This window comes from Hyla sarda, chromosome 9 (genome assembly GCF_029499605.1).
Source record: "Hyla sarda isolate aHylSar1 chromosome 9, aHylSar1.hap1, whole genome shotgun sequence".
Taxonomy (NCBI): Eukaryota; Metazoa; Chordata; class Amphibia; order Anura; family Hylidae; genus Hyla; species Hyla sarda.
Genome location: NC_079197.1, coordinates 167820028 through 167846086, shown reverse-complemented (window position 1 = coordinate 167846086; position 26059 = coordinate 167820028). Strand labels below are relative to the sequence as shown.

General features: G+C 45.5%; 1 protein-coding gene across 1 annotated transcript; it reads left to right on the top strand.

Annotated features, from left to right (window-relative positions):
* The first annotated feature begins 319 nt into the window (after positions 1–319).
* On the top strand, positions 320–24614 carry LOC130291747 (decapping and exoribonuclease protein-like). The gene is made up of 7 exons (XM_056540950.1): positions 320–733; positions 1133–1514; positions 3261–3487; positions 22249–22468; positions 22554–22689; positions 23823–23905; positions 24136–24614. Exons 1-7 carry the CDS (start codon positions 724–726, stop codon positions 24248–24250), a joined length of 1173 nt encoding a protein of 390 aa, XP_056396925.1. The 5' UTR covers positions 320–723; the 3' UTR covers positions 24251–24614.
* The last annotated feature ends 1445 nt before the right edge of the window (positions 24615–26059 follow it).

The window sequence follows — 26059 nt, the reverse complement described above, 5'->3', positions numbered from 1 at the left end:
CCCTTGCGTGTTCAATCTTGGCCACATCCCTTGTGACTGTGATCGCTACACCATTTTTTTTTTTTCAGTTTTACAACAGATATTACTTTACACAATAAATAAAACATCATAGATTGAATATTAAAATAAAAGCTGAATTATGTACCAAGTTCCAAAGGAAGCCAAGTATATCAGCATAGTTATAAATAATAATAAAACAAGTTTATAACATTTGCAGCGAAGGATTGTAGATATTTGTATAAATGTCCGGATTACTTCCACACTCCTTTTTATTTAGTAAGGATAAACTAGATGTCAAAAAGATAAAATACCCTAAAGTTATTGTGATCAAATATCTAGAAGGGATCATGTGATATCAGGAAATTTATATAACCCTTTTTCCATCGTTTATCGTTACACCCTTGAGTACCATGTAAGAACATCACTTTCCTTTCTTAAACTCTTCCAATATATAAAGTCCCTTGTGAAAACCTCACTCTGCTCAGCCCCCTCCAACATAGTCACATTTGTCCCTCAGTTTCGTTTCTCTTCCTTATCCAGCATAAGTATGTATGCAGACACACTGCTATTCTATTCTGTGATGACTAAGGCACACAGCACTGTTATCCCGAGGCTCTTCCCCAAAAGGCCACACCTTTTACTTGCCAGAAACAACTCTATTCTAGACACGACAACAACACCACTACCGCAGTTCCATTCTAGACACAACCCTAAACGGGAAAAATGGATAAAGGTAAGAAATTTGTAGTAGGGATATATTAATATAGGCTGATATTTTCTCACATGCTGGGAGAATCTATGTGGGGGTATCAGTGGTGATTATGGTGGCATAGGTCAGACATATGGTGGAAGTGGCAATGTCATTGAGAGTTTATTGTAGTTTCCCTGCCATTTGGGCATTAGTGGTGGTCCCAATGCCAAGGTGATTGTTTAGGGTGTTGATGGCAGTGACTCTGCCATGGGATCACTGTTGTATACTCTCTTATACAGGGACCTTTTGGCCGCCCAACAAGGGCCATATGAAGAAACTGCAAGCCAAATATAATTATATAAAATTACATAAATATGGAATTTGTCTCTCTTGTATTGCCTTCAATTTCTGTACTTATTTGTTACATGTTCTGCACCTCAGAAAGAACCGATAAGAGAGGCCGTGACCAGGACACATCAGATTTTCCATGGTCCAAGGACCCTAATAATTCGTCTACTTTAAAAACACATCCCTCCTACTACTTCTTCGATCCGCCTTTAAACAGGAAGCCTTCGGAAATGGGTTATTTCTCTCTGGATGGGAAAGGATGTTACCATGGTGATGCCCGACGCCTCCGTTATTTTATTCCCCCCGCAAGGATGGATAGTGGAGGATCTTCTCTTGGGTGGGATCTGAGAGACGGATTTGAAGATCGCTATGTACCATGTAACGAGGACATAAAATTGGGACTTGAGCCTATCTTAACATGGGTGAAAGACAACAGGGGACTCTTGCAAGGGAATGGAGGCTCTAATAGCAACAGGTATGTAACATGGGAGGAGATGGGTATTTATTTTGTGTGTATATATATGATTAGACAATATATAAACATGTGGCCTTGTGTATGAAAACTTTTACACAAAAAGTCTTGTTGCCCCAACACAACCAGAAGGCTAATTTCATGTTCATGGTCATGTCCACTGTGGCAAAGTCAGCAGTCCTTCACCCCACCCAAAACGTTCCCAACAGGCAATAATACAGTACGTGATACCAGAGCAACCTTAACCTCAACATTCGGAGGATTGAGATAGCTCTCCTGGTACAAACGTGGGGGGCAATGATGACCACGATGCAAGGTTAAGGGAAACTATCTTTACTGAGGCAGGAATGTTGTTAAATCCTTCACAGTACAGATTTGGTGCAGGAGGAAGTGCAGAGTGAAACCTGTCACCTTACTGGGATTTGTAGTTGCTGCTACTGCAGACTTGAGATTAATGACAGCCCACTCTGAATTGACTCTAATGACAGCCCACTCTGAATTGACTCTAATGACAGCCCACTCTGAATTGACTCTAATGACAGCCCACTCTGAATTGATTCTAATGACAGCCCACTCTGAATTGACTCTAATGACAGCCCACTCTGAATTGACTCTAATGACAGCCCACTCTGAATTGACTCTAATGACAGCCCACTCTGAATTGACTCTAATGACAGCCCACTCTGAATTGACTCTAATGACAGCCCACTCTGAATTGACTCTAATGACAGCCCACTCTGAATTGACTCTAATGACAGCCCACTCTGAATTGACTCTAATGACAGCCCACTCTGAATTGACTCTAATGACAGCCCACTCTGAATTGATTCTAATGACAGCCCACTCTGAATTGACTCTAATGACAGCCCACTCTGAATTGACTCTAATGACAGCCCACTCTGAATTGACTCTAATGACAGCCCACTCTGAATTGACTCTAATGACAGTCCACTCTGAATAGGAGCTGAACTTCACCTGAGTGTTCTGTGGCTGTAGATTTTAGGTTTCTTCTCCTTACGCCTCCTCAGACTTCTCCTCACACTGTTACTTCACACTGTACCTCAGCTGGAGTACAACTCAACACTGACTAGCTCCCCCCCCCCCCCCCCTACACTACATAAGGATAATGTTCCCATTGGGGCATCAGGGTCCACCTGGATAACACTGCAAAGCTTCCTTAAAGGACAACTGTAGTGCAATATAACTTATCCCCTATCCAAAGGATAGAGGATAAGTTATACATCGCAGGGGGTACAAGCACTGGGCCCCCCCGTAATCTCCTGGACAGGGCCACGACAGTCTGCAGGAAGTGCAGTTTTGTCCCCAGCAGAAAGCCGCGGCAGACACTCCACCTCCATGTATCTCTATGGGGTACATGGAGGGGGAGTGTCGGCCACTAGGTCATGCGGGATGGAACACCCCCTTTCCAGCATACTGCCGCGGCCCCGTCCAGGAGATCGCGGGGGGGGGGGGCCCAGTGCTCGGATAGGGGATAAGTTATATTGCACTACAGATGTCCTTTAAAGAGACATTAACATAATTAATTATAACATAGCAGAAAACACATTACATATTACAACAGAACAGCATAGAGTAGTGGGCCCAGAACAGTGACACCAGAGGCACCTAAGGCAACATTTAGCCAACAAGACAACATCCTGTACTGGGACACCATAAATTAATACAGGCAGGGAGTCTAATATCAGAATAGCAATAGTTTCCTAATTTCATTGTCTGTCCTGTTTCTAGGCCGGTGGACCAAGACTTTGTCACCAGGCGGGGTCTCCTAAGTAAGATCATGTGCACCCCATATGAGCCCTATGATAACTGGACTCTGGCTGTAACTCTTTTTAAGGGGACCCTGTATATCGATAACAGGGAGACTGCAGATGCTTACAAGAAGAGGAAAGGGAGGACTCAGGACCAGGCAAAGTTAATGTACGGTGGATATAAGTTTGAGAGCTACTTGTGTGCAGGTAGGTCTATTTCCATCACCTCTTGCTTAGCTGATATAATGCACTGATATATTACATTACAAAGTATGAGGACATATGTGGAACTGGACTGTCTCCTAGTGATGTCTCCTTTATTGAACTATCTTTTGTAAATACAGTCCCTAGTACATGTGCGGAGGTTCATCTTTTTAGCAGTAGTGGCAGTAAGATGTATGTGGGGAATGTTAGGAAGATTATGTACTCCTCTAGCCTTATGCTGATGTAAGGGAAAACCATCCTGAAATGCTTCACTTAAAGGGGTACTCCGCCCCTAGACATCTTATCCCCTATCCAAAGGATAGGGGACAAGATGTCTGATTGCGGGCGTCCCACCGCTGGGGACCCCCGCGATCTTGGCTGCGGCACCCCAGACATCCGATGCACGGAGCGAACTTCGCTCCATGCAGAATGACTGGTGATGCGGGGCAGAGGCTCCTGATGTCACGGCCACGCCCCCTCAAAGCAAGTCTATGGGAAGGGGCGTGACAACCATCATGCCCCTTCCCCCTTCTTCACGAGCCTCTGGCGCTGCACCCGAAGCTCTATACGAATGCTAGGTGTAGCAGGGAGATCGTTGGGGTCCCCCCTTTGTATAGGAGATAAGATGTCTAGGAGCGGAGTAACCCTTTAAGGGATTTTCATTGGTTGGCTCCCAGTAGGCTAAAACATGTAGAAATAAAGTACTCATTATACCTGAGCTGCAGTGTCCACTGCGGGATGCAGATCTTTTAGAAAACATGTGGTAGCCACAATGCTCTGGCCTCAGCCTGAAGTCGTGCAGGTACCAGAAATGCAAAGAGACATTTATCCACAATGCTCTGGCCTCAGCCTGAAGTCGTGCAGGTACCAGAAATGCAATGAGACATTTATCCACAATGCCTTACAAATTACTGCTTTTTGGAGAGGATTTCCTTGGAGATGATTGATATCCCTTTAGATAGGACTGAGGGAAATCATGGAGATGAATAGGCAATATGCTGGGGTCCAATAATAATCTCCATGTGGTCCCTGGCATGAATTGAGGTCTAGCTGTGGAGGAGAGGAAACAGATCACTAAATGATAGAGCAAAGGCAGATACTATACTTAAAGGGGTATTCCGGGCAAAAACATCTTATCCCCTATCCAAAGGATAGGGGATAAGATGTCTGATCGCGGGGGACCCCCGCGATCTCCCTGCAGCAGTTTCGGAGATGGGGACGTGACGTCACGCCTCGCCCCCTCCATTCATGTCTATGGGAGGGGCCGTTGCGGCCGTTATGCCCCCTCCCATAGAAATGAATTGAGGGGGCGTGGCGTGACAGAATAGCTCAGTAACATATAGGAAAGAGTCCAGGTGGGTAGAAATATATGTATATATAAGTGTTTCCCATCCAGGGTGCCTCCAGCTATAGCAAAACTACAACTCCCAGCATGCCCGGACAGCCGTTGGCTGTCCGGGCATGCTGGGAGTTGTAGTTTTGCAACAACTGGAACCACCCTGGTTGGGAAACACTCATATATACAGTATACATACATTTTTCAATGTCATCTTTTGTGGCATTGCGTCAAATATTATATATGCCATAATAATACATTATAAATTATTATTTTCATGCTGGTGAGTTTGTGCATTATATTTATTGTGTAAAAGTAGGTATAACTTATATGGTTTTTTTTTTTTATTGTGAATTCCTGTCTGCACACATAAGAGTTAAAAGTTTATAGCCTATAATAGTTTATAGCGTTCTTGGTACATTGCTCGAGAGAAACGAAACTTACTGTCTGGGAATACATCTAACTAATTCCAGCTCTAACAGATTGTCTTCAATGTGTAAAAGGGGTATGCCGAGATTATTTTTTATTTTACTGTACTACAGGGGCTGTAAAGTTAGTGTATTTCATAATATAGTGTCTATAGCTGTGTTTAACCCCTTTGGGACATGGGTTTTTATTTTTTTGCACTTTAGTTTTTTCCTCTTCGTCTTCTAAAAGCCATAACGCTTTCAATTTTCCTCTTACAGACCCATACGATGGCTTGTTTTTTGCGCCACCAACTGTACTTTGTAATAACATCACTCTTTTTACCACCAAATTTACAGCGAAATGAAAAAATATATATTTTTGGGAAGAAAAAAAAAAAGAAGCAATTTAGCAAACTTTGAAGGCTTCTGTTTCTACTCAATGCAGTTTTCGGTACAAATGAGAGGTTATACCTATTCTCTAGGTCGATACAATTAGAATGATACCCATTTATAGGTTTTGTTTTATTTTCCTATTTTTTTTAAATTATACATTTTTGAATGAAAATCGGTACGTTTAAAATTGGCCTCTTCTGACCCCTATAACTTCTTTATTTTTCCATATAGGGGAACATATGAGGGCTAATTTTTTTGGGTCATGGTCTTTCATTTTTAGTGATACCATTTTTTTCTCATCCAAAAATATGCAATTCAAAAAGATGCAATTTGGTATTTTTTTTTTATTTTTTTTACTGTGGTTAAATCAACATGATATTTTAATAGTTCGGACATTTACGCATGCGGCAGTACCACATATGTTTATTTTTTTTTTACATAATTTTGTTTTAAAAAAGTGAAAAGGGGGTGATTCAAACTTTTATTAGGGTAGGGGTTAAGTCACATTTATTAACTTTTTTACAGTTTTTTTTGTCCCCATAGGAGACCATTACATGCAATCTTCAGATTGCAAACATTGATCAATGCTGCACCATAGGAGAGCATTGATCAGTGTTATTGGTTCTCCATTGCTCCAGCCTGAAATAACTGGACGAAGGATAGGAGCGCCGATCAGACGGCAGGAAAGGAGGTAAGAGACTTCCCTCCGTCCGTACAGCTGATCAGGACATTGCGGTTTCCCCGTGATGGTCCTGATCACCTCCGCTGAGCTTCCGGGAATAGATTTCGGCACTTTTAGATGCTGTGATCAACTTTGATCGCAGCGTCTAAAGAGTTAATGCCAGGCATCAGCCTAAACGGCGATGTCCGGTATTAGCCACGGGTTCTGGCTGCTGATAGCAGCTGAGACCATACGGGTATGATGCAAGCTCAGCTCCAGAGGTCGCTTCATAACCCTACAGTGCCGCAGCGCCATTCATAAACAGCGTTCTGCAGAAAGGGGTTAATGGTTGGTCTCGCAATTCTTATGTGATCTTGCACGGATGTTCACTTCTAACAGCATACAAAATTAATGTTGTCTCAGGTATTCCCCAGGATGCAGTGTGGCCCCAAAACATTACATCACTAGTCAGGTGTTGGCAGTGCTTCAATGGGTGGAGCGTCCTTTGGGTGGGAGATAATTCTCCACAGGGCTGAAGAGAATTGTAGTTTCAAGCACAGCATACATGGAAGGGAGCCTAGCTGTGCTGCAATGGGTGGGGTGGTTGATGTACACGAGGGAGATAAGTCACCTCCCACCTCAAAACAAGGGATCCTGGGGATTGTAGTTGGGGGGGAGCACATAAACAGGAAATAGCCAGTTCACGCAAACAAAGCAGCATCGTTATGGGGGACACAGGACATGGCCATTTACCACCAACACAAGCAAAGATCCTTGGTAATCATGTCCATTACTGTCTGGCAGGTAAGTATTAAAGTCCCCTAGATATATCTGATCATGGGGGAACCTGGCCGCTGGGACCCCTGTGATTTCCGGGTCGGCAGTGCAGAGTGACGACCCGTGCCAGTGTCATCCTGCACGGAGCGGAGTTTGCTCCGTGCAACAGATGACTGGGTTGCCGCGGCAGAGATCGCGAAGGTCCCCACCTATCAGACCCCAGCGATCAGACATGTTATACCCTATCCTTTAAAGGGGTACTCCGGCGCTAAGACATCTTATCCCCTATCCAAAGGATAGGGGATAAGATGCCTAATCGTGGGGGTCCCGCCGCTGGGGACCACTGTGATCTTCCACGCCGCACCCCGTTAGAATCACGCTCCGGGTCTGATTACTGGCGATCACGGGGATGGAGCATAGTGACGTCACGCTCCGCCCCCTCAATGCAAGCCTATGGAGGGGGCGTGACGGCCGTCATGCCCCCTCCCATAGACTTGTATTGAGGGGCGGGGCGTGTCATCACAGGCTGGGTGGAGTTGTGGCGTAACGCTCTTCCGCTCGCATGGTCGGGATCCGAAGCCTCCAGCGTTGCTGGAATCCGTTGAGGTGGGTGCTGCAGCCGAGATCCCGGGGTCCCCAGCAGCGGGACCCCCGCGATCTGACATCTTATCCCCTAGCCTATGGATAGGGGATAAGATGTCTAGGGGTGGAGTACCCCTTTAAGGCCAATGTGGTGACTGGGCAGTCAGACCCCTGCAATGTCCTACCTCTGTTTCTTCTCTTGGGAGAATATATTCAGTTATATTCAGTTAAGCAGTTAATATTCTTAATTCTTATTAATCTAAAATGATTTTATTCATTTATTCATACATCATGTATGAATGTTTAGTTATAATGTTTGAATGGATCGCTATAAAAGCTGTGCAACCACCTAATAAATCAGAGATCCACTTCTTCACTCCATGGAAGTGTGTGATGGGTAGTTCTTACACTATATATTATGCTATGATTTCTTTTTAGTTAGACCACTGCTGGGACCCTTCGAGTAGATGGTCTCCCAAATTTTTTTTCAGAAATTGTGACAATTATTATTATTATTTTTTGGCTAGCCTTTAAGTTTATAGGGTTTATCCAGGCTTAAGTGTATAAAGTGATTAGTAGTAGAAATCTCATCTTTAAAGGCAGTAAGTGATGGCTACGATCAGTAACCGGGCACTCGCTGCTAATGTTGATCACAAATCTAAAAGAATAAATGACAGGTGCAGGTTCTTTGCTGGTGCGTAATTACGGGGGTCCAATGAGGTATAATGGAGGCAGAGATCCCCTTACCCAGTTTCCTGCCACCGGATCATCGCTCCTATGATATAGCCTGGCAAAGCCAGACTGTATTAGTAGGGCACCGAGCTCACTGTGCAATGCTGTGCAATAGCATAGCATTGTACAGTGAATGCAATCCAATGATTGTGTATAATGATCCCTTATGATGACTTAAAATGTAAAATAAAAATTTTAAAATGTTTTAAAATTATATAAAATGTAAATGTAAGATCATCCCCTTTTCATATTTTACCAAAAAAAAAAAAGAATTGGTATCGCCACATGTGAAATTGTCTGAACTATTAAAATATGTTTAAGATCCTGTATGGTGAATGGCGTAAACGTAAAAAAAATTACAAACAACAGAAAAGCTGATTTTTGGTCACTCCATCGATGCAAAAAATAAAATAAAATAAAAAGTGATAAAAAGGTTCCATCAAAACTAAAATGATACAGAAAAAAACTACACATCAGGATTAAAAAATAAGCCTTAATACAGCCCAGTATTTAGTTAGGTCAAAATAAAGTTATAGGGTTCAGAATTGGAAGATTTTAAGCATACTGATTTTGATAAAAGAGTTTGACTTTTATTAGTACAATAAGGAAAAAAAAACTATATATAAATTGGGAATCGTTTTAATTGTACTGTCCCAATTTTACTGTAAAGTTTCAGGCAAATACTGAAATTCAAATTACTGAAGCAAATAAACAAGGCAGCAAATCAGAACGAGGTGATAATAATGGGGGACTTTAACTATCCTGATATAAACTGGAGACTGAGACCTGTGAATCTCATAAACGAATCAGGTTTCTGACTATAACTAAAGACAATTATCTGTCCCAAATGGTGCAGGGCCCGACCAGAGGGGGCGCCCTACTAGACTTAATATTAACCAACAGACTCGACCAGAGGGGGCGCCCTACTAGACTTAATATTAACCAACAGACCTGACCAGAGGGGGCGCCCTACTAGACTTAATATTAACCAACAGACCTGACCAGAGGGGGCGCCCTACTAGACTTAATATTAACCAACAGACCTGACCAGAGGGGGCGCCCTACTGGACTTAATATTAACCAACAGACCTGACCAGAGGGGGCGCCCTACTAGACTTAATATTAACCAACAGACCTGACCAGAGGGGGCGCCCTACTGGACTTAATATTAACCAACAGATCTGATAGAGTAACTGATGTGCAAGTTGAAGGACACCAAGGAAATAGTAACCATAATATAATACATTATAACTTGTTCTTCAATAAGGGAATCTCTCGAGGGGCCACAAAAACAATGAACTTTAGGAAGGCAAAGTTCGATCAACTCAAAGAAGCCCTTAACAATATAAAATGGGATAATGTCCTCAAAAAATATGAATACTGACACTAAATGGGAGACTTTTAAAAATATCTTAAATTCTCACTGTAAGATGTATGTATGGGAATAAAAGGGTCAGAAATAAAAGAAAACCAATATGGATGAATAAAAACGTTAAGGTTGCAATAAATGACATAAATAAAGCATTTAAACTACTAAAAACAGGACGGCAGTGAAGAAACATTAAAAAGCTATAGAGAAAAATGTAGAATATGTTAAAAACAGATAAAAGCCTAAAAAATTGAGACAGAAAGACTCATTGCCAAAAAGAGAGTAAAACTAACCCCAAAATGGGGTTTTTAACTATATAAATAGCAAAAAGGTTAAAAATGACAGTGTTGGTCCTTTAAAAAACAATAAAGAAGAAATTATAAACGGGGATCAGGAAAAAGCAAATATATTAAACAACTTCTTCTCCACTGTGTTCACCGAGGAAAATGAAATGCCAGGTGAAATACAGCGAGATAAGGTAAACTCCCCAGTACAGGTCACCTGTCTAACCCAGGAAGAAGTACAGTGCCGCCTACAAAAAATCTAAACAGACAAATCGCCAGTTCCAGATGGCATTCACCCCCGTGTTCTAAAGGAATTAAGTAATGTAATAGACAGACCCCTGTTACGCCGAGCGCTCGGGGTCCCCGCTCCTCCCCGGAGCGCTCGCAACATCCTCGCTACTGCAGCGCCCCGGTCAGATCCACTGACCGGGTGCGCTGCGATACCGCCTCCAGCCGGGATGCGATTCGCGATGCGGGTGGCGCCCGCTCGCAATGCGCGCCCCGGCTCCCGTACCTGACTCGCTCTCCGTCGGTCCTGTCCCGGCGCGCGCGGCCCCGCTCCCTAGGGCGCGCGCGCGGGGTCTCTGCGATTTAAAGGGCCACTGCGCCACTGATTGGCGCAGTTGTTCTAATTAGTGTGTTCACCTGTGCACTCCCTATGTATACCTCACTTCCCCTGCACTCCCTCGCCGGATCTTGTTGCCATTGTGCCAGTGAAAGCGTTCCCTTGTGTGTTCCTAGCCTGTGTTCCAGACCTCCTGCCGTTGCCCCTGACTACGATCCTTGCTGCCTGCCCCGACCTTCTGCTACGTCCGACCTTGCTCTTGTCTACTCCCTTGTACCGCGCCTATCTTCAGCAGTCAGAGAGGTTGAGCCGTTGCTAGTGGATACGACCTGGTTACTACCGCCGCTGCAAGACCATCCCGCTTTGCGGCGGGCTCTGGTGAATACCAGTAGTAACTTAGAACCGGTCCACTAGCACGGTCCACGCCAATCCCTCTCTGGCACAGAGGATCCACCTCCTGCCAGCCGAATCGTGACAGTAGATCCGGCCATGGATCCCGCTGAAGTTCCACTGCCAGTTGTCGCCGACCTCACCACGGTGGTCGCCCAGCAGTCACAACAGATAGCGCAACAAGGCCACCAGCTGTCTCAACTGACCGTGATGCTACAGCAGCTACTACCACAGCTTCAGCAATCATCTCCTCCGCCAGCTCCTGCACCTCCTCCGCAGCGCGTGGCCGCTTCCGGCCTACGACTATCCTTGCCGGATAAATTTGATGGGGACTCTAAGTTTTGCCGTGGCTTTCTTTCACAATGTTCCCTGCACTTGGAGATGATGTCGGACCAGTTTCCTACTGAAAGGTCTAAGGTGGCTTTCGTAGTCAGCCTTCTGTCTGGGAAAGCTCTGTCATGGGCCACACCTGTCACGATGCCGGCTGGCAGGAGGTGGATCCTCTGTGCCAGAGAGGGATAGCGAGGACCGTGCTAGTGGACCGGTTCTAAGACACTACAGGTTTTCACCAGAGCCCGCCGCAAAGCGGGATGGTCTTGCTGCGGCGGTAGTGACCAGGTCGTATCCACTAGCAACGGCTCACCTCTCTGGCTGCTGAAGATAGGCGAGGTACAAGGGAGTAGGCAGAAGCAAAGTCGGACGTAGCAGAAGGTCGGGGGCAGGCGGCAAGGTTCGTAGTCAGGGGAGATAGCAAAGTTCTGGTACACAGGGTATAAACACACAAAAACGCTTTCACTAGGCTCTAGGGCAACAAGATCCGGCAAGGAAGTGCAAGGGAGGAGACTAGATATAGCCAGGAAACAGATGGGAACCAATTAAGCTAATTGGGCCAGGCACCAATCATTGGTGCACTGGCCCTTTAAGTCTCAGGGAGCTGGCGCGCGCGCGCCCTAGAGAGCGGAGCCGCGCGCGCCAGCACATGACCGCAGGAGACGGGAACGGGTAAGTGACCTGGGATGCGATTCGCGAGCGGGCGCGTCCCGCTGTGCGAATCGCATCCCCAACGGCCATGACAGGGCAGCGCTCCCGGTCAGCGCTGACCGGGGAGCTGCAGGGAGAAAGGCGCCGTGAGCGCTCCGGGGAGGAGCGGGGACCCGGAGCGCTAGGCGTAACAGTACCCCCCCCCTTAGGTCTCCCCTTCTCTTTATCGGGTAACTGCCTCCCCTGGGATGAGGACACCGGGAAAGGAAGGAGGGATTCCTCAACGGCAGGCAGAACCGCAGGAGTAGGAATGGGGAGAGAGGGCAGAGGGCGAGACCTGGCACGGGGCAGTGTGACACCAGGACGGGGGCCATGGGGTGGCACAGAGGCTTGCCTGACGGGACTGGGAGGGGGGGAGGGGCATTTCCTGTGGCAGGCAGAGTCCTTAATGACCTTAGGGGGACCGGAAACAGGAGGAACCACAGGGTCACGGCAGGGAGTACTGGGAACCGGTTTTAGACAGTTCTTGGAACAAGAGGACCCCCAACTCCTGATCTCCCCAGTGGACCAATCCAGGGTAGGGGAATGTTGGCGCACAATGGTGGACACTTCCGACAGCTGGTGGGTTAGATGGGCGATCTGTCGGGCGATATCAGAGACAACTGGCAGGGGAACCTCAGCGGGATCCATGGCCGGATCTACTGTCACGATGCCGGCTGGCAGGAGGTGGATCCTCTGTGCCAGAGAGGGATAGCGAGGACCGTGCTAGTGGACCGGTTCTAAGACACTACAGGTTTTCACCAGAGCCCGCCGCAAAGCGGGATGGTCTTGCTGCGGCGGTAGTGACCAGGTCGTATCCACTAGCAACGGCTCACCTCTCTGGCTGCTGAAGATAGGCGAGGTACAAGGGAGTAGGCAGAAGCAAAGTCGGACGTAGCAGAAGGTCGGGGGCAGGCGGCAAGGTTCGTAGTCAGGGGAGATAGCAAAGTTCTGGTACACAGGGTATAAACACACAAAAACGCTTTCACTAGGCTCTAGGGCAACAAGATCCGGCAAGGAAGTGCAAGGGAGGAGACTAGATATAGCCAGGAAACAGATGGGAACCAATTAAGCTAATTGGGCCAGGCACCAATCATTGGTGCACTGGCCCTTTAAGTCTCAGGGAGCTGGCGCGCGCGCGCCCTAGAGAGCGGAGCCGCGCGCGCCAGCACATGACCGCAGGAGACGGGAACGGGTAAGTGACCTGGGATGCGATTCGCGAGCGGGCGCGTCCCGCTGTGCGAATCGCATCCCCAACGGCCATGACAGGGCAGCGCTCCCGGTCAGCGCTGACCGGGGAGCTGCAGGGAGAAAGGCGCCGTGAGCGCTCCGGGGAGGAGCGGGGACCCGGAGCGCTAGGCGTAACAACACCGCTCTGGGACCGCAATGACCCCGTCACTGCCTCTATACACTCCTTCTTCTCGGAAATTCGAAGTGTCTTTGAGGAACCTGCCCGAGCCTCTTCTGCTGAGACTGCCCTGCTGAACCTGGTCCAGGGTAATTCTTCCGTTGGCGAGTACGCCATCCAATTCCGTACTCTTGCTTCCGAATTATCCTGGAATAATGAGGCCCTCTGCGCGACCTTTAAAAAAGGCCTATCCAGCAACATTAAAGATGTTCTGGCCGCACGAGAAATTCCTGCTAACCTGCATGAACTCATTCATCTAGCCACTCGCATTGACATGCGTTTTTCCGAAAGGCGTCAGGAGCTCCGCCAGGATATGGACTTTGTTCGCACGAGGCGTTTTTTCTCCTCGGCTCCTCTCTCCTCTGGTCCTCTGCAATCCGTTCCTGTGCCTCCCGCCGTGGAGGCTATGCTAGTTGACCGGTCTCGCTTGACACCTCAAGAGAGGACACGACGCCGCATGGAGAATCATTGCCTGTACTGTGCCGGTACCGAACACTTCCTGAAGGATTGTCCTATCCGTCCTCCCCGCCTGGAAAGACGTACGCTGACTCCGCACAAAGGTGAGACAGTTCTTGATGTCAACTCTGCTTCTCCACGCCTTACTGTGCCTGTGCGGATATCTGCCTCTACCTTCTCCTTCTCTACTATGGCCTTCTTGGATTCCGGATCTGCAGGAAATTTTATTTTGGCCTCTCTCATCAACAGGTTCAACATCCCGGTGAGCAGTCTCGCCAGACCCCTCTACATCAATTGTGTTAACAATGAAAGATTGGACTGTACCGTACGTTACCGCACGGAGCCCCTCCTAATGTGCATCGGACCTCATCACGAAAAAATTGAGTTTTTGGTCCTCTCCAATTGCACTTCCGAAATTCTCCTTGGACTACCGTGGCTTCAACGCCATTCCCCAACCCTTGATTGGTCCACAGGAGAGATCAAGAGCTGGGGTACTTCTTGTTTCAAGGACTGTCTTAAACCGGTTCCCAGTACTCCCTGCCGTGACCCTGTGGTTCCCCCTGTAACCGGTCTCCCTAAGGCTTATATGGACTATGCTGACGTATTTTGCAAAAAACAAGCTGAGACTTTACCTCCTCACAGGCCTTATGACTGTCCTATTGACCTCCTCCCGGGCACTACTCCACCCCGGGGCAGAATTTATCCTCTGTCCGCCCCAGAGACTCTTGCTATGTCTGAATACATCCAGGAAAATTTAAAAAAGGGGTTTATCCGCAAATCCTCCTCTCCTGCCAGAGCTGGATTTTTCTTTGTGTCCAAAAAAGATGGCTCCCTACGTCCTTGCATTGATTACCGCGGACTTAATAAAATCACGGTAAAGAATCGCTACCCCCTACCTCTTATCTCAGAACTCTTTGATCGCCTTCAAGGTGCCCACATCTTTACCAAACTGGACTTAAGAGGTGCTTATAATCTCATCCGCATCAGGGAGGGGGACGAATGGAAAACTGCATTTAACACTAGAGATGGACACTTTGAGTATCTGGTCATGCCCTTTGGCCTGTGCAACGCCCCTGCCGTCTTCCAAGACTTTGTTAATGAAATTTTTCGTGATCTCTTATATTCCTGTGTTGTTGTGTATCTGGACGATATTCTGATTTTTTCTGCCAACTTAGAGGAACACCGCCAGCATGTCCGCATGGTTCTTCAGAGACTTCGAGACAATCAACTTTATGCCAAAATGGAGAAATGTCTGTTTGAATGTCAATCTCTTCCTAGGATACTTGGTTTCTGGCCAGGGACTACAAATGGACCCAGATAAACTCTCTGCCGTCTTAGATTGGCCACGCCCCTCCGGACTCCGTGCTATCCAACGTTTTTTGGGGTTCGCCAATTATTACAGACAATTTATTCCTCATTTTTCCACTATTGTGGCTCCTATCGTGGCTTTAACCAAGAAGAATGCCAATCCTAAGTCCTGGTCTCCTCAAGCGGAAGACGCATTTAAACGGCTCAAGTCTGCCTTTTCTTCTGCTCCCGTGCTCTCCAGACCTGACCCATCTAAACCCTTCCTATTGGAGGTTGATGCCTCCTCAGTGGGAGCTGGAGCGGTCCTTCTACAAAAAAATTCTTCCGGGCATGCTGTTACTTGTGGGTTTTTTTCTAGGACCTTCTCTCCGGCGGAGAGGAACTACTCCATCGGGGATCGAGAACTACTGGCCATTAAATTGGCACTTGAGGAATGGAGGCATCTGCTGGAGGGATCAAAATTTCCAGTTATCATTTACACCGACCACAAGAATCTCTCCTATCTCCAGTCTGCCCAACGGCTGAATCCTCGCCAGGCCAGGTGGTCTTTGTTCTTTGCCCGTTTTAACTTTGAAATTCATTTTCGCCCTGCCGACAAGAACATTAGGGCCGATGCTCTCTCTCGTTCCTCGGATGCTTCGGAAGTAGAGGTCTCTCCGCAACACATCATTCCTCCTGACTGTCTGATCTCCACTTCTCCAGCCTCCATCAGGCAATCTCCTCCAGGGAAGACCTTCGTTTCTCCACGCCAACGTCTCGGGATTCTCAAATGGGGTCACTCCTCCCACCTCGCTGGCCATGCGGGCATCAAAAAGTCCTTGCAACTCATCTCTCGCTTCTATTGGTGGCCGACTCTGGAGACGGATGTTGTTGATTTTGTGCGGGCCTGTACTGTCTGTGCCCGGGATAAGACTCCTCGTCAGAAGCCTGCTGGTCTCCTTCATCCTCTGCCTGTCCCCGAACAGCCTTGGTCTCTGATTGGTATGGACTTTATTACAGACTTACCCCCATCCCGTGGCAACACTGTTGTTTGGGTGGTCGTTGATCGATTTTCCAAGATGGCACATTTTATTCCTCTTCCTGGTCTTCCTTCAGCGCCTCAGTTGGCAAAACAATTTTTTGTACACATTTTTCGTCTTCACGGTTTGCCCACGCAGATCGTCTCGGATAGAGGCGTCCAATTCGTGTCTAAATTCTGGAGGGCTCTCTGTAAACAACTCAACATTAAATTAAACTTCTCTTCTGCTTATCATCCTCAATCCAATGGGCAAGTAGAAAGAATTAACCAGGTCCTGGGTGACTATTTACGGCATTTTGTTTCCTCCCGCCAGGATGACTGGGCAGATCTTCTACCATGGGCCGAATTCTCGTACAACTTCAGAGTCTCTGAATCTTCTTCTAAATCCCCATTTTTCGTGGTGTACGGCCGTCACCCTCTTCCCCCCCTCCCTACTCCCTTGCCCTCTGGTTTGCCCGCTGTGGATGAAGTGACTCGTGTTCTTTCCACCATATGGAAAGAGACCCAAAATTCTCTTTTACAGGCTTCATCTCGCATGAAAAAGTTTGCCGATAAGAAAAGAAGAGCTCCCCCCATTTTTTCTCCCGGAGACAAGGTATGGCTCTCCGCTAAATATGTCCGCTTCCGTGTCCCCAGCTACAAACTGGGACCACGCTATCTTGGTCCTTTCAAAATCTTGTGCCAAATTAATCCTGTCTCTTACAAACTTCTTCTTCCTCCTTCTCTTCGTATTCCTAATGCCTTTCATGTCTCTCTTCTTAAACCTCTCATCATCAACCGTTTCTCTCCCAAACTTGTTTCTCCCACTCCTGTTTCCGGTTCCTCTGACATCTTCTCCGTAAAGGAGATACTGGCCTCCAAGACGGTCAGAGGGAAAATTGGGAGGGCTGTGGTCCTGAAGAGAGATCCTGGGAACCTGAGGACAACATCCTAGACAAAAGTCTGGTCCTCAGGTTCTCAGGCTCCAAGAAGAGGGGGAGACCCAAGGGGGTACTGTTACGCCGAGCGCTCCGGGTCCCCGCTCCTCCCCGGAGCGCTCGCAACATCCTCGCTACTGCAGCGCCCCGGTCAGATCCACTGACCGGGTGCGCTGCGATACCGCCTCCAGCCGGGATGCGATTCGCGATGCGGGTGGCGCCCGCTCGCGATGCGCGCCCCGGCTCCCGTACCTGACTCGCTCTCCGTCGGTCCTGTCCCGGCGCGCGCGGCCCCGCTCCCTAGGGCGCGCGCGCGCCGGGTCTCTGCGATTTAAAGGGCCACTGCGCCACTGATTGGCGCAGTTGTTCTAATTAGTGTGTTCACCTGTGCACTCCCTATGTATACCTCACTTCCCCTGCACTCCCTCGCCGGATCTTGTTGCCATTGTGCCAGTGAAAGCGTTTCCTTGTGTGTTCCTAGCCTGTGTTCCAGACCTCCTGCCGTTGCCCCTGACTACGATCCTTGCTGCCTGCCCCGACCTTCTGCTACGTCCGACCTTGCTCTTGTCTACTCCCTTGTACCGCGCCTATCTTCAGCAGTCAGAGAGGTTGAGCCGTTGCTAGTGGATACGACCTGGTTACTACCGCCGCTGCAAGACCATCCCACTTTGCGGCGGGCTCTGGTGAATACCAGTAGTAACTTAGAACCGGTCCACTAGCACGGTCCACGCCAATCCCTCTCTGGCACAGAGGATCCACCTCCTGCCAGCCGAATCGTGACAACCCCTATTTTTAATATTCATGGACTATATAGTGACAGGGACTGTTCCCCAGTACTGGCCCATGGCAAATGTAGTGCCAATATTTAAAAAGGGGTCAAAAGGTGACCCCGGGAATTATAGGCCTGTTAGTTTAACCTCCGTTGTATGTAAATTGTTTGAGGGCTTTCTAAGAGATGATATTTTGGAGTATCTTGATAAAAATAAATGTATGACTCCATATCAGCATGGATTTATGAGGAGGGCTGGGGGAGAATGTGTGTAAGTGGAAAAGTAACTGGCTCAGTGATAGGAAACAGAGGGTGGTTATTAATGGTACTTATTCTGATTGGGTGACTGTTACTAGTAGGGTACCAGAGGGGTCAGTCTTGGGTCCTGTTCTTTTTAATATATTCATTAATGACCTTGTAGAGGGGTTGAATAGTAAAGTAGCAATCTTTGCAGATGATACTAAACTCTGTAAAGCGGTAAACACTATAGAGGACAGGGCACTGTTACAAATGGATTTGGATAGGTTGGAGGTTTGGGCTGGGAAGTGGCAGAGGTTATCAGGTTCAACACTGGTAAATGTAAGGTAATGCACATGGGGAGGAAAAATCCGGGCTGGGATTATGTATTAAATGGGAGAACACTTGGGACGACTGATGTGGAAAAGGACTTGGGAGTGTTAGTTAACAGTAAATTTAGCTGTAGTGACCAGTGTCGGGCAGCTGCTGCCAAGGCAAATAAAATCATGGGGGGCATCAATAAGGACATAGATGCCCACGACAAGGAAATAATTCTACCGCTGTACAAATCACTAGTCAGACCACACATAGAATACTGTGTGCAGTACTGGGCACCAGTGTACAAGAAAGATATAGTGGAGCTGGAGAGGGTTCAAAGATGGGCAACCAGGGTAATACGGGGAATGGGAGGACTACAGTACCCAGAAAAATTATCAGAATTGGGGTTATTTAATTTAGAAAAAAGAAGGCTTTGGGGAGACCTAAAAACTATGTATAAATATATCAGGGGGCCGTACAGAGATCTCTCCCAGGATCTATTTATACCCAGGACTGTATCTATAACAAGGAGGCATCCTCTACATCTAGAGGAAAGAAGGTTTCTACACCAGCACAGACGGGGGTTCTTTACTGTAAGAGCAGTGAGACTGTGGAATTCACTGCCAGAGGAGGTGGTAATGGGGAACTCTGTAAAAAAGTTCAAAAGGGGTCTGGATGCATTTTTGTAGAGTTATAACATCACTGGTTATGTATACTAGATTTATAGGGACAGAACGTTGATACAGGGATTTATTCTGATGCCATATTTGGAGTCAGGAAGGAATTTTTACCTCTAGTATGAGTTTTTTTTTGCCTTCCTCTTGATCAACTCAGTAGGTATTCATTAGGGTTATAGGTTGAACTTGATAGACTCTGGTGTTTTTTCAACCTTATGAACTATGTTACTATGTGTTAAAAGAAAAGAAGAAGTAAAGAGAAGAATACTGAGAAGTGATCTCTCTAGAAAAGGAATTGCCAGCTTATTATTAGGCTTAAAGGGGTACTCCGCCCCTAGACAACTTATCCCCAATCCATAGGATAGGGGATAAGATGGACCCCACGCGATCTCCATGCAGCACCCAGTGTTATGAAAGTTCTTTTAGAATGCTGGGTTTGGGCTGCCGTGGTTGTGACCTCACACCACGCCACGCCACCCCTTTCTATGGGAGGGGGGCGTGGCAGCCTTCCCCATCCAAACCCAGTGTTCTGAAAACAACTTACAGAACACCGGATGGTGCATGGAAATCCCCAGTGGCGGGACCCCCACAATCGGACATCTTTTTGCCTATCCTTTGGATAGGGGGCAAGATGTCTAGGGGCGGAGTACAAATACAGATAGTAGAATCAATCATTAGAGAAAAATGAAATTGCAACAATTCTTAAATTTATATTTAACATGAAAACTTAATAGGTAATTTTCAGTTGATACATTCCCATTAACCCCGTAAGAACCAGGCCCCTTTTATTTTTGCATTTTCGTTTTTTCCTCCTCGCCTTCTAAAAATCATAACTCTTTTATATTTCCATCCACAGACCCATATAAGGGCTTGTTTTTTGCGTCACAAATGTTACTTTGTAACAACATCACTTATTTTACCATATAATGTACGGCGCAACCCAAAAAATATTATTTATGTGGGAAACTTGGAAAAAGAAACGCAATTTAGCAAATTTTGGAAGGTTTTGTTTTCAGAGTGTACACTTTATAGTAAAAAATGACATGTTTTCTTTATTCTGTGGGTTAATATGTTTAAAATGATACACATCATATATGCTTTTCTATAATTGTATTGCTTAAAATATATTTCAAACAATTTTAACAAAATTAGTATGTTTGAAATTACCCTATGTTGACCACCTATAACTTTAAAATTTTTCCGTATATGGGGCGGTATGTGGGCTAATTTTGTGCGCTGTGATCTGTAGTTTTTATCGGTATCACTTTTATCACAATTAATCTATTTTGGAATAAAATGTGGCAAAAATGCATCAATTTTGGACTTTTTAATTTTTTTACGTTTACGCCGTTCACCATATGGGATAATTAACTATATATTTTGACAGTTCCGACTTTTACGCATGCGGCGATACCAAATATATTTATTTTTTTTAACGTTTTTTGGGGGGTAAATGGGAAATTGGATAATTTACGTTTTTATTGGGGGAGGGGATTTTTCACATTTTTTGAACTTTTTTTTTACATTTCTGAACTTTTTTTTACACTTTAAAGGGGTATTCCAGGCAAAAACTTTTTTTTATATATCAACTGGCTCCGGAAAGTTAAACAGATTTGTAAATTACTTCTATTAAAAAATCTTAATCCTTCCAATAGTTATTAGCTTCTGAAGTTTTCTGTCTAACTGCTCAATGATGATGTCATGTCCCGGGAGCTGTGCATGATGGGAGAATATCCCTTGCATGATGGGAAAATATCCCCATAGGAGCTGGACAGTTCCCGGGACGTGAGTCATCAGAAAGCAGTTAGACAGAAAACAGCAACTCAACTTCAGAAGCTAATAACTATTGGAAGGATTAAGATTTTTTAATAGTAGTAATTTACAAATCTGTTTAACTTTCCGGAGCCAGTTGATATATAAAAAAAAGTTTTTGCCTGGAATACCCCTTTAATAGTCCTCATAGGGGAATATTTATAACAATCATTTGATTTCTAATACTGTTCAGTGCTATGAATAGGGCATAGCACTGATCAGTGTTATCGGTGATCTTCTGCTCTGGTCTGCTCGATCTCAGAGATGGACGGAGGCAGGTGAGGGGACCTCCGTATGCCATTATGGATAATCGGATCCCTGCGGCAGCGTTGCGGGTGATCAGATAATTCTTTTAGAGTATCGCACTGCCGCAGATGCCGTGATCTGTATCAATCATGGCATCTGAGGGGTCAATGATGGACACCCACGCGATCATGGATGTCCGCGATTACCGGTGGGTCCCTGGCCGGTGCTCGCGGTCATGGTGGAGCGTAAATGTACGTCATGGTGCGTTAAGTACCACGGCACCATGACGTACATTTACGTCCATTGTCGTTAAGGGGTTAAAGTGTACCTGTCATTATTTTAAAAAAAAACTTTCGATTTGTCATAGAGACAAATGTTTTTATCGGTTGGGGTCTGAGTGTTCAGACCGTGACTGACAAGTAGGACGACCTGGGCGAAGCGCATGCTTAGAGCGTTTTCTCATGGCTGTGTGTCTCATGACCAAAATGAAGTCATAATGTAAGTCTATGGGGCTTTCTTGCTCACATAAACAGAGAATGGGAAGAGGATCAGACAGAGCGGGGAGAGGAGCTCACAGCAGCTCATTCTACTGATTGATTGGGGTCTGAACACTCTGGCCTTGACTGATGTCAAAAGTGTATAATAATGATAGGCTATCCTAAAGTAAAGTTTTCATCAGAACAAGTCGGGAGAAGGCTGCGCTGCCCCGTGCTCCTCCCACATAGAAACATAGAATGTGTCGGCAGATAAGAACCTTTTGGCCCATCTGTCTGTCCAATAATCTGTTTCACATGATCGAGACACGCTCCATAGACTTAAATTACGAGTGTGTCTCGATCACGTGACACAGAGCCGGGTGAAGAATGCATGCAAACTTCTCCAGGCTTTATCTTCTAATGGGTGGAGGTCTCAACACTCAGATCTGGACATCTTAAAAGTTTTTCCAGATAACAGTGACCATTTAAGGAGATCTTTCTGGTGACAAATCTTCAACCACTTGGGGATGATCTAGACATTGCTTACCTCACCAGTCTACTTTGGATGATATATAATATCTATTCCCCATTTGTTGTTCCACTCAGATTCTCCTGATGGTACTCCTCAACCGCATGAGGTTGTGAACACCAATGAAGCATTTTGCAGCGTCCTACATGGCTGTCTGGCATCCCATTCCTTCCTGGTTTCTGGAGAGGTGGACTGCAAAGACCAGAACAGTGCTAACCCTTCACCTCCATCCTGCTACGTAGAGCTGAAGACGAGTGCCCAGATACGGAGCCAACACCAAGATCGCAACTTTCGCAGGTGCCAGGCATCACTAATGTTACACTGATTACCCATTCCTCCGGTCACTATGTAGAAGATGAATGTTTTATCTCTATGTCCCCAGCTATAAGCTCCTGAAGTGGTGGTGCCAGTCCTTCCTGCTTGGGATCCCTGTCATTGTCGCCGGATTTCGGAATCAACAAGGAAGAATCGTATCTGTAGAGAAGTTCAAAACTTCGGAAATCCCTCAGATAGCACAGGTAATATGAAGGGTGTCACCCCAATAATGTAACTTGTTGCACAGATAAAATTGAAGCAGATTTACTGATACCATCTAACGGTGTATTCACACGTACAGTATTCAGCATATTTCATGCGCAGGATTTGAAGCTGCAGAATTCACTGTAAAATAAATGACTGAACACAGCTTTAAATCCTGTGCACACTGTATGTGTGAATACACCCTACTGCAGCAGATTTATCACAGTGGCTCAGTCTGAATGCATTTTAGATGGGAAGTTTGTGGCCAAAAGGTGGAGAAGGTGCCGTAAAATAGTCAGGCAAATTCTGGAGAGACAATTAATAGTTTTATGGCGGCAGTGGTGTATTTAGGTTTTGTGCTGACCTGGGCCTGACTAAACTCAAGCATCACCCTAATCTAAATCTGCCGCCCCTTCTAAACAAGACCACACCTTTTTGGGTTTAAGCCCTATCCCTTCCTCTGTTCACTCCACCCCTTCTCCTTTTGGCCCCACCTTTCCTCTTTATGCTCCACCCTTTTCTCCACCTTTGTGCATTAAACAGACACGGAGTGCCTATTTGTACATTTTGTGGCAGGGAAGATGCCGATATAGATATCGTATACCATTGTCTTCCCTGGACACATGTTGGGTGGGTGGGTCGTTGCGCTCCTAACAAGTAGGCATGTTTTATCATTAGAACACTGGCCATATGATGAAATAAATAGGAATTATTTTAATCTGTCCCTGAAGTTTTTGGACTTTTGGATGCATTTTCCTATTTATAACACTGCTACTATTACATCACAAGCATGAATAAGGACTATAGGTCCGAAAAACGACGGCACGGTTTGTTGTGATGGAATTTTAGTGAGGAAAGAATACAAATTAGACTTTTATGTACTAGACCAGAATGCAAAGACAGTGACTTTCAGCACTATGCTTAGCCAGGAGTCTGGGAGAACCTTTTAATGCTCCATACATACAGGAAAAGCTAGAAGATTGGTAATAGTGCTGGACTCTCTTTTCCGCTCTGTCCAAAAAGTGCCTAAATTACATAAAAAAATATATGGTGCAGGTCTTTTGTCACAAATTGGCAATGGTTTTGGTGTATTTGTAATAGTAAATCTGCCCCAATGTGTTTCTTTGTGCAGAACTGGGATCCAGTCGTGTGTTTGAACTTCTGTAACGCCTTCCTCAATTATATCAAGAAAGTGGTGACCACCGATGACCCCAGGTAAAAAGACAACAGTAATAAAAGGTGGGATTATGTAGATGTGTGCCCTCAACTGCTGCATTAGTGGAGGAGTGTCCAATGTCATTTTTGGGGATGTCCGTGTACATGGTGTTGGGCTCCAGCTGGTTCTTCAGATCCGATTGTTTACAAACACAGCCGATGTTTGTAGAAGGTTCTGTCTATGAGCTTGTTGTTGATGCACCATTATCACACTAACTTTCTCCTCTTAGGGTTGTCTTCCTCTTCTCCTGGGAGCCGGGTCAAGACGTCACTTATACTAAAGAAGAAGCTCCTTCTCAGTATGTCCTCCCAGATTGGTATGTGCAGGAACTGTCACAGATTTAGGTCCGGAAAATGAAGACACTGAACTACAATACCCTACTGGTACAACAGGGGCTGAGGTCTTGTCTTCTGAAGTGTGACAGCATGGAAAGATGGCGCTGTAGTAGTAACGCTTATCAAGGCATTGACTTTTCTTTACACTAAATATCAACTCAAATCACTCATGGTAATGAACACTTATACTTCATCACTGGAAGGAACTTGTTGTCTCCAAACTACGGTAGTTGAAAACTACAACTCCCAACATAACCAGGGGAAGATCGAACACCAGCATAGGAAAGATTTAATTCACGGCTACCAGAGGATACACCAAAAAAGTTAAAGGGGTAATCCGGTGAAAACCTTTTTTCTTTTAAATCAACTGGTGGCAGAAAGTTAAACATATTTGTAAATTACTTCTATTAAAAAATCTTAATCCTTCCTGTACTTATTAGCTGCTGAATACTACAGAGGAATTTATTTTCTTTTTGGAATTCTCTCTGATGACATCACGACCACAGTGCTCTCTGCTGACGTTATTATAATAATAATAATGCTTTATTTATTGTTGTCCTTAGTGGGATTTGAACCCAAGTCCCCAGCACTGCAAGGCAGCAGTGCTAACCACTGAGCCACCATGCTGCCCTTAACATATATCTGCTATGCATGGTTGCTAAAATGGACAGAGATGTCAGCAGAGAGCACTGTGCTCGTGATGTCATCAGTGTTCTAAAAAGAAAGGAATTTCCCCTGTAGCATTCAGCAGCTAATAAGTACTGGAAGGATTAAGATTTTTCAATAGAAGTAATTTACAAATATGTTTAACTTCCTGCCACCAGTTGATTTAAAAGAAAAAAGGTTTTCACCGGAGTACCCCTTTAATTAACTAGATATAATTACCTTGATTATGATCATGATCCTGCTATGATGAATATATAGCAAAATATAGATTAGTATATAATTGATGTGGCCCCCAGACAGACACAATAGTAGAGCAAGGGTCAGCTGATCAGCAGATAAGATGTCTTGATTCCTCCGGACTCCTCTGAAGGTACAGCCATATTTTCTTTGGACGCACAAAAAATATTTGATTCCGTTGAATGACCCTACCTCTAGAGGACTATGGAGGTAATGGGCTTCAGCCCCAAATTTATCTTGTGGGTAAAACTATTATATAGGGACCCCAGTGCTCGTATTAAAGTCATAGCACCCCTTGCGGCATATATTCGACTATCTATATAAAGGGCTTCTGCTATGGACCTCATGAAAATCAGATCGCCCTGTATGCAAATGATGCACTACTTCTTATTAATGATATGGGGGTCTTCGATCGTGGCAGTGATAAATGCTCTTTCTCGGTTCGGGACTCTTTCGGGTATCTGTATCAATTGGCAAAAATCTTTTCTTATGCTGTTAGACAAGTAGTTGACTAAAATATCTGTAAATGACAATGTTATCATTACCCGTGTTTCTCAAATTAAATATCTAGGGATAGAGATTAGTCCTCATATTCAAGGCTTTAAATTTAGTTTAATTGTTAAATAAATTTAAGAGTTAATCTGCTGCATGGTGTTAATTACTCTGTGGGTGGTGGGTAGAGCGAACCTTATTAAAATGCCCCAATTGTTATATATTCTCCATAATTCGCCTATATGGCTTCCATTTAACCAGAGAATCAGAACTCAGCTTAGAGACCTAATATAGAATGTACAAAACCTTAAAATAAAATTTGAATATCTCCAACATCCTAAGGACAGAGGAGGCCTGGCTCTCCCGAATCCATGGCTATATTTCCTTGCTTCTCAATGTCAACACTTATTGAGGTGCGGTGGT

What these genes read in the sequence shown, in the direction of transcription:
- LOC130291747 (XM_056540950.1), top strand. An exon ending in GGAGGCTCTAATAGCAACAG is followed by an intron (nt 1,515 to 3,260) that starts GTATGTAACATG and finishes TCCTGTTTCTAG; the next exon opens with GCCGGTGGACCAAGACTTTG. An exon ending in CAAGATCGCAACTTTCGCAG is followed by an intron (nt 22,469 to 22,553) that starts GTGCCAGGCATC and finishes CTATGTCCCCAG; the next exon opens with CTATAAGCTCCTGAAGTGGT.